Genomic DNA, 9,781 nt, shown 5'->3' on the forward strand with positions numbered 1-9,781 from the left:
GCCAACAAACTCCAAACAGAATAAATCCAAATAGGCCTTCCCCAAGACACGTACTAATCAGTCTGTCAAATGTTGAAGAGAAGCAGAAATTCTGAAAGCAGCAAGAGAAAAACAGTCTACTACATACAAGGGAAACCACATAAGACTAAGTTCGGACTACTCAACTAGCACCATGGAGGTGAGAAGTCAGTGGTAGGATATATTTAAGGTCCTGAAAGAGTAAGACTTCCAGCCAAGAATTCTGTACCCACCCAAATTGTCCTTCAAAACGGAGGGAGAGATTAAAATGTTCATAGACAGACAAGTCCTAAAAGAATTTGTCAACAAGAGACCAGCCCTACAAGAAATACTAAAGGGAGTTCTGCCAGTTGAAAAAAAAAGGACAGGAGAGGGATGTCTGGAGGAGAGCACAGAATTGAAGAGTACCAGTAAGGGTAACTTAAAGGATAAAAAGAGAAAGAGGGAAAAGAATATATATGTATATATATATATAAAATGTATATGACAAATAAAAACAAAAAGATAAGATGGTAGATCCAAGAAATGCCTTTTCAGTAATAACTTTGAATGTAACGGACTAAATTTACCAAATAAAAGATTCAGATTGGCAGAATGGATTAAGAAACATAATCCAGCTATGCAGTTTACCAGAGACTCATCTTAGACACAAGGATACAAATAGATGGAAAGTGAAAGGATGGAAAAAAATTTTCCATGCAAGTTGTAACCAAAAGAAAGCAGGACAATACTAATATTGGACAAAATAGACTTTAAATGTAAAGACATCATAAGAGAAAAAGAAGGACACTGTATACTAATTAAAGGTCATTTCACCAAGAAGATATAACAGTTATGTTTGTGCTCTGAATCAAGGCGCTCCAAAGTACATGAGACAGACATTGGCAAAACTGAAGGGAGCAATAGATGTTTCAATAATTAATAGTAGGAGACTTTTAAAACATCACTCTCTGCTGTAGACAGATCATCCAGACAGAAGATGAACAAGGAAATAGAGAAGTTAAACAACTTGATAAAATGAATTAGACCTAACAGACACATATAAGTCATTACACCCCAAAAACACAAGGATATACGTTCTTCTCTAGTAATCCTGGAACATTCTCCAGGATAGATCAAATGCTGGAGAACAAAGCAGGTCTTTATAAGTTTAAAAACATTGAAACTATTCAAAGGATTTTCTCTGATCACAATGGAATGAAGCTAGATCTCAGTAACCACCAAAGAACCAGAACATTCACAAATAAATGGAGATTAAATAGCACACTCTTAAACAACCAGTGGGCCAAAGACGAAATTGCTAGAGAAGTCAGTAGCTATCTGGAGACGAATGAAAATGAGAATACAATTTATCAGAATTTATGGAATGCAGCTGTGCTGAGAGGGGAATTTATTGCCCTAAATGCCTATATTAAAAAACAAGAAAAAGCAAAAATTGAGGACTTAACTGCTTACTTGGAGGAACTTGAGAAAGAACAGCAAACTAACCCCAAAGCAATTAGAAGAAGAAAAATAACAAAGATTAAAACAGAGTTAAATGAATGGGAGAACAAAAGGACAATAGAAAGAATCAATAAAACCAAGAGTTGGTTCTTTGAGAAAATCAATAAAATTGATGGGCCACTAGCAAGACTGACAAAGAAAAAAAGAGAGAGAATGTAAATGAACAAAATCAGAAATGAGAAGGGTGCATAACCACAGACCCTGAAGAAATAAAAGAAATCATAAGAGGATACTATGAACAACCATATGCCAACAAACAAGACAACTTAGATGAAATGGACTAATTCCTGAAAACACACAAACAAGCTACACTGACTCAGGAAGAAATAGAAGATCTCAACAAGCCAGTCACAAGTAAAGAGATTGAATCAGTCAACAAAAATCTTCCTACAAGGAAAAGCTCAGGGGCAAATGGCTTCACAGGGGAATTCTGTCAAACATTCTGAAATGAACTAACACTAATCTTGCTCAAACTTTTCCAAAAAAATTGAGGAAAAAGGAACTCTGCTTAACTCATTTTATGAAGCTAATATTATTTTAATGCCAAAAATCGGATTAAGATGCTATAAGAAAGGAAAAGTACAGGCCAACCACCCTCATGAACATAGATGCAGAAATTCTCAACAAAATGTTCAATTGAATCCAACAACACATTAAAAGAGTTATACACCATGACCAAGTGGGGTTCACAACAGGAATGCAAGGTTGTTTCAACACAAGAAAATCACTTAATGTAATACAGCACATTAACAAATTGAAAAGGAAAAAAAATCACATGATCATCTTGATTGATACTGAAAAAACACTGAACAAAATTCAACATCCTTTTGTGATAAAAGCACTCCAAAAGATAGGAATCAAAGGTAACTACTTCAATATGATAAAGGGAATATAAGAAAAACCGATAGCCGGCATCGTACACAATGGAGAGAGGCTGAAAGCTTCCTGCCTAAGATGAGGAATGAGACAAGGATGCCCAACGTCACCACTGTTATTCAACATTGGGCTAGAAGGTCCAGCTAGAACAATCAGGCAGGACAAAGAAATAAAAGGCATCCAAATTGGAAAGAAAGAAGTAAAACTTTCATTATTTGCAGATGACATGATACTATATTTGGAAGATCCTTAGAAATCTACAACAAAGTTACCTGAGCTAATAAACAAATGCAGCAAGGTGACAGATATAAAATTAATGTGCTAAAATGAATAACATTTCTATAACAGCAATGACCAAATTGAGGAGTCAGTTAAGGAAAAAATTCCATTCACAATAACAACTAAAGAATTGAGTACTTAGGAATGAACTTACCTAGGAACATAAAGGACCTCTCACACAGAAAACTATATAACATTGCTAAAAGAAATCAGAGATCTAAATAGGTGGGAAGACATTCCCTGCTCATGGATAGGAAGGCTAAATTTAGTTAAGATGTCAGTTCTACTCAAATTGATCTACAGATTCAACATAGTACCAATCAAAATTCCAACAACTTACTTTGAAGATTTGGAAAAGCTAGTTACCAAATTCATCTGGAAGGGAAAGAGACCCCAAATAGCTAAAAGCATCCTAAAAAAGAGAAACAAAATGGGAAGATTAATACTCCCTGATTTTAAAACCTATTATAAAACCACAGAGGTCAAAACAGCACGGTATTGGCACCAAGATAGAAGCATTGACCAATGTAATCGAATCAAGAGTGCAGAAATAGACTGCCAAATTTATGATCAACTGATTTTTGATAAGGCCCCCCAATCCTCTGAACTGGGAGAAAATAGTGTTTTCAATAATTGGGCATGGAAGAGCTGGATATCAATAGCCAAAAGAATGGAAGAGGACCCCTATCTTACACTCTATACAAAAATTAACTCAAAGGAGATGAAACACTTAAATAAAAGAATAGTACTATAAAGCTTCTAGAATAAAATGTAGGGAAACATTTTCAATACCTAGTAATAGGAGGTAGCTTCCTAAATGTTACACCCAAAGCACAAGCAACCAAAGAAAAAATAGATAAACGGGAACTCTTCAAAATCAAATGTTTCTGCATCTCAAAAGACTGTCAAAAAGGTGAAGAGGCAGCCAATTCAATGGGAAAAAATATTTGGAAATCACACATCAGACAAAGGTTTGCTATTCTGTATATACAAAGAAATCATACCACTCAACAACAAAAGAACAAACAACCCAATTATAAAATGGGCTAGAGATATGAATAGGCAGTTTTCTGAAGAGCAGACACAGATGGCTCAAAAGCACATGAAAAGATGCTCATTTTCATTGGCTATAAAGGAAATGCAGATCAAGACAACAATGAGATACTACCTCATACCTGTAAGAATGGCTGCTATCAAACAGCCTTGAGTAAGTTTCTTAACCTTTCAGAGGTTCATAAAATGGAGGTAAGAGTGCTTACTTGTAGTGTTGTTTAAAGATTCCTAGTACTGTGCCTGGAAGGAGGTGGGGACTCACTCAGTAATAGCTCCTATCATTATCTTTGTCAAAAAAGCATGCCAGTACCTTCTAATAAAGAGGAAATGAACGAGTGTCTGAAATTTGTCCTCTTGATGGTTTTGCAAAGATAAGATGATAGATGGCTGGGATATCACTTGCTGGATAAGAAATACCTATTTTTCATGATTTCTTTTTCCACAGTAACAGTATATAGCTTCTGAGTTACATACTTAATTTTCAAGAAGATTGCAAAATCTATTCATTGAGATCATCCTCCATGCAAGAATATTTTAAGCTGATTATAGCTTCAGGGCACTTTTCTTTCATTCTCGCATAAACCATAGTTTTCAATTATATAACCATCCCTCACATAGTATAGATCTACGCGAAGGTGCTGGATGATTTCATTGTAGTACACACCATTTGCTTTAGGAGAGGCTTTTAAGGAGGTGATACAATGAGATTTAAGGCATTTACTTTTTGTTTATTGGAAAATATGCTTTGTATCTACTGTAGGAAGTCTAAAAATTATGAATTTTGAATAAATAGAGACAAAATTATTGCCTGTTTTTGCAGCTACTCTGACTTTTAGATAAACCTCCAATATTTTAAAAATTCTAGGTAGTTAAAAAAAGGGATTCTGGAATTTTTAATTTAAAATTATACTATGTGTTTTAAAAATTCCTACTTTTACTGGCCTAGGAGTTATGGGTATTATCTGAAGAAGTATATCCAAATATACAGATTTTTTTTCTTAGAAAATTATGTTTGATGTAGTCTTTTTGTAGTAAATGGTCAAAATGTACTTAAAATTATCAAAATCTTAAGGTATAGATTCTCACATTTCAAAATAACTTAGTTTTTCCGTATGCCTCCAGCCCTTACTACAAGTGGTAAAAATGTAATGAATGTGTGCAAGGGAGAATTTCTCATTCTTGCCTTGGGTGGAATTAGTTAATGATACTCATTCAGATGCAGTGTGCTACAAATGGGGCATGTTAAGAGGCTTAAATTAGGTCAAATTGAATAATTGAATTTGTTCTTTTGCTTAAAAACAGATTAATCAGCTAAGAGTGCTAAAGTCTAAAAAAAGTTTAAATATTAATGGAGAGTTTATGTTTTCAACTTTATCTTCTTTTTCCTCCTTTCTTACCTTCTGTAGATACTTGGAGATGAAGTTCAGCCATTCTCGCTTGATGAAGAATTTGATTACGACAATGTGGTGCTAACCCCCAAGTTCACTCCTGCAGAGATGGATGCTGTCAAAGAGCTAGCCAAGCAAAAACGAGAGAACACCAGCACAGACTTAGAGGAACCTCACGACTGATTCTCTAGGACATTTTTGCATTTATTTTTGTTTTGTTCTTAATCAGGCAGCATTCGTAAGAATAGAAGATAAACCTTCTGTAATCCCTTTTGTGGAAATTTATATGTGTGTGTTCATTTTCAGAATTGTTGGTCAGTAGGGCGCTGGTGCTAGTGCAGAGATCTTTCTGTCATGTGGCTGCCTCCTATGACTGGTTAGGGAGTGATGGGGATGTGAAGTGGGGAAAATGAGCCTACTGAAGGGTCCATTTTGATAAGAGTGTTATACTAGGTGCTGTGGGGTATGATAATGAAAATTGGAGACATGATTCTACCTTCTTGGGGGTGCAGGACAATTGCACATGCAAAATAAATTGTAGCACATAGAGGAGAATTGCTTACGTGGATAGTTCACAGTTCACAGCTGTACAGAGAAAGTGGTACATATTTGAGTGCTGAAGAGATTGGGCTTCAGGAATTGACTGGAAAAGGCTTCACTGAAAAGAAGGCATCTGAGAATTGATTATATGTCATTTATTAAATTCTTGTACTTTATTATTACTTTAAGCCAGACAGGATGATAGTTACAAAGTAGAAGGGAATGATCTCTTTCTCCAGAAGCTTCAAATAATAATTTGAGAATGAAAAGGATGGGTAGAGAAAACTAGAGAATATAAAACCATATTATAAAGTCCTATTTTGTAGACTATCCATAAATATATTAAGTGAAGGAGAAAAGAAGGGTATAGGCAAAGAAGAAGGGGGGATAGAATGTAGAAAGTCATTTTTATTACTGAGGCAATCAGTAACAAATCAAATGTATTTAGGCTTAATTGGTTTTCATACAAGCCTGTGCTTGTGTGTTTGCTTATGTGGGTGTGAATGTGTTTATTCATAAAAATTGCCCTTTACATTATTTACATTATGATGTTCTCAATTTCGTGTTGGGGTAGAGTCAAATGATTTCCACATCTGTTTTTCCTTTGTTCATTCAAAAAACTTTCATAAAACACTGTTTATGTGCCAAGCCTTAAGTTAGGCAGTGGGGGAGGATACAGGTAAATTAGACCTGGTCTAATTTAGTAGGGAAGACAGATGTATGCACAAATAATTACAGTAGTGCTGCACCGTCCAATACAATAGCACTTGAATTGTGGCTAGTGCATCTGAGGAACTGATGTTTAACATGATTTAATTTTAATTTAAAACTGAAAAGCCTGATATTTGATTCAGTTCTTGGAAAACATTTAGAGCAACTTGCATACATTAATCTACTTTTTTAACTGTAAATTTTATGAAATCTGAAACCGGATTATTTTTTGATGACAACGTAATTCCTGAACTTGAATATTCTGTAAATGTAAAATACACATTGGGTTTTGAATAATTAATATGAAAAATTGTACAGTATCTCCTTATATTTTTATTGTTGAAATGATTATATATTAGCTATATTATTAAAAGGTTCACCTATTTCTACTTTTTTTATGAGACTACTAGAAAATTTCAGGTAACACTTGCATGTTTTCATTTGACAATACAGGGGAGGCTAATCTGTGTTCTAAGAGTGGTGTGTGTCAAGAGCTACTGGAGCAAAGCAAGTTGGAGTTGCTTAATTACATCTTGGAGAGCTGTGGAATCTTCACAGAGGAGAGATTTGAGCTGGGCCATGAAGAATCAATAGGATTTTTTGAGGCAGAGAAGAGGCAAGGACATTCCAGTCAGAGGAAATAGTGTAAAGAAAGGCATAAGGGTATATATAAACTGTTTTAGTTTCCTTGGCTGCTCAAGCAAATACCATGCAATGGGCTGGCTTAAACAAAGGGAATTTTTGAAAAATTGAGATATATTATATATTCACATACCATATAATCATCCATCCAAAGTGTTCAATCAGTGGTTCACAGTATCATCATATAGCTGTGCATTCATCATAATTTATTTTTAAACATTTTCATTTCTCCCAACAATATATAGAAGTAAGAGTAAAAACAAAAGTAAAAAAGAATGCCCAAAACATCCCTTACCGCCACCTCCACCTATTATTCTTTTTTTTTCTTTTTTACTCATCTGCCCATACACTGGATAAAGGGAGTATCAGTTACAAGGTTTTCATAATCACATGAACACATTTTAAAAGCTCTATAGTTATTCATCTTCAAGAATCAAAGCTATTGGATTACAGTTCAACAGTTTCAAGTATTTCCCTCTAACTACTCCAATATACCAAAAACTAAAAAAAGGTTATCTACTACATAATAACTTCATAATGATCTCTTGACTCTTATTTGAAATCTCTCAGCCACTGAAACTTTATTTTGTTTCATTTTTCTTCCCCCTTTTGGTCCTGAAGACTTTCTCACTCCCACATTGCCAAGGCCAGGCTCATCCGCAGGAGTCATGACCTACATTGCCAGGGAGATTTATACCCCTGGAAGTCATGTTCCACATAGTGGGGAGGGCAGAGACTTCACCTGCAGAGTTGGCTTAGAGAGAGAGGCCACATCTGAGCCACCAAAGAGGTTCTCTGGGTGTGACTCTTAGGTATAATATAAGTAGGCTTGGCTTCTCCTCTGCAAAAATAAGTTTCATAAGGGCAACCCCTAAGATTGAGGGCCTGGCCCATGAAATTGGCGGTTCCCAATGCTTGCGAGCCTGTCAGGTCTCCCCCAGGTGGGAAAGGTTACTATTTCCACCTTCTCCCCGAGTCCCTTAAGGGGACTTTGCAAATATTTTTTAATATTCTTACCAGATCACTCTGGAATGTACTGGGGTATCACACCAACCTGTACAATCTAACAAGATCTCACTTCCTATTCAAGGTTCCATTCAATTATGGTGTTCGAATAAGCTGACCATACAAGTTGGGTTAGACAGTGTGCTACTGAAAATATAAAGTTTGCGCCAAATAAACATCTCTTCCTTTGGTCTCACACAGAAGCTGAAGTTTTAAAATACAATCAATATCATCCTTTGCCCTTTATTCTAATTTGCCTTAGTCCTAGTCCTACCCAGATGAGCTTCATTTACATCTCTAATGGAAGTCTGATCACTTTTTCAGTGTTTTTAACAGTTGCTGGATGGGGTAATGCTACTTTCATAGCTACAGAACTCTAGCTCTGAGCCTCTGGTGTCACACGGATACCAATGGGAATTTTTGAGGTTAGGTCAAGTCCATTTGAAGGCATCATTAAGGTGATGTTTTCTCCCCAAAGAAGTGGCTTTCTGGGGCCTGCTGCTGGTGATTCTTGGTCCTTGCTTGTCACATGGCAAGGCACACGGCAGTGTCTCCTGGTCTCCCCCTTCTCTTCTGGGCTCCGTCGATGTTCAGCTTCTGGCTGCTCCCTCTGGCTTCCTCTTGCTGTCTGAATTCCATTTCACTTATAAAGGACTCCAGTATTACAGTAAGACCCATCCTGATTGAGGTGGGCCGCACTGTAACTGAAGTAACCTCATCAGATGTCCTGCTTGCAATGGATTCACATGCACAGAAGTGGATTAAGTTTAAGAATTTTCTGTGGAACAAACAGGTCCAAACCACCATGCAAACTATGACTTGTTTGAAGAAAAACCATTGCTTCCTGTGGGACTACTGTACAGGCAGCTGCAGAAGAGAAGTAAGTTGGGGTCAGATTCTGATTTTTAAGCAGAAAAATAACAAAATTGGCAATGTACTTCAGAATGATAATGCTAGTGTGAGTTGGAACAATAAAATGAATCGAAGTGAAACTAAATCGGAGACTGAGTTTGGAGACTGCTAGAATAGTTGATGTGGGAGATAATAAGATGCCCAAATTAAGGCAGTGTGGATAGAAAAAGCATACATGTATTCAGGAGAGATTTGGAAGGAAACCTTACAAGGATTGTTTACTGATGCACTGTGGGGATGAGAGCAATTGTGAGCTTGACAAGATTTTAACATAAAATCTTCTATGCAGCATACTGATTTGGGGAGACAACTGCATTTGGGATTTTATTATTCACAGGACCAGAGACTCTTTCAACTCAGTACAGCTTTTTGGTGTTTTAAATAAAGAAAAGACTTCACCATTTTCAAGACAACCCTATTTTATTGATTTAAGTAGTTTCATTAGTTGCAGAAATAAGGCCATCTTTTAAAGTGTTTAAAAAAACTACATTTTAGTGAATTATTTAATTATCTAACTTGACAGGGCACATGGCTGGTAAACATTACTGCAGAATATTCTATCTGAGGTTCATGCACCATGTTTTGACTTCTTTCCTCTTGGCAATTTTTGACTCCTGCATTATTTGAAACAATTGTGCATTATAGGAAAAATGATACTGGAAAATGGGTTCCTTAAAACCTTTGAAGGGAATGTTTTGTCTTCATTGGGTCATTACTGCTGCCCTAACTAGCAAATACTCCTGCATGACTGCCTTTCAGCTTAGAGGTTCCCTGAAAAAATGGAAATGGTTTGTTTCATGATGGCTGGCAAACACTAAGCAGGTGCTTTTAGAAGAAACCTGTGCTTCAATTGA

The 9,781-nt window shown here is 36.1% G+C and overlaps 1 protein-coding gene across 2 annotated transcripts in view; it reads left to right on the forward strand.

The window, feature by feature from the left end:
• The window catches only part of IFTAP (intraflagellar transport associated protein), an 83,604-nt gene extending 76,566 nt beyond the window's left edge, over nt 1-7,038 (forward strand). Inside the window, exon 6 of one of the 2 annotated variants that reach the window (XM_077114443.1) lies at nt 5,136-7,038. In XM_077114443.1, the coding sequence (XP_076970558.1) occupies nt 5,136-5,300 (165 nt within the window). In that variant the 3' untranslated portion in view covers nt 5,301-7,038. The remainder of the gene's footprint in view (nt 1-5,135) is intronic. The other variant, XM_077114442.1, reaches the window with a different exon arrangement.
• The last annotated feature ends 2,743 nt before the right edge of the window (nt 7,039-9,781 follow it).

The sequence above is a fragment of the Tamandua tetradactyla genome, chromosome 8 (genome assembly GCF_023851605.1).
Source record: "Tamandua tetradactyla isolate mTamTet1 chromosome 8, mTamTet1.pri, whole genome shotgun sequence".
Taxonomy (NCBI): Eukaryota; Metazoa; Chordata; class Mammalia; order Pilosa; family Myrmecophagidae; genus Tamandua; species Tamandua tetradactyla.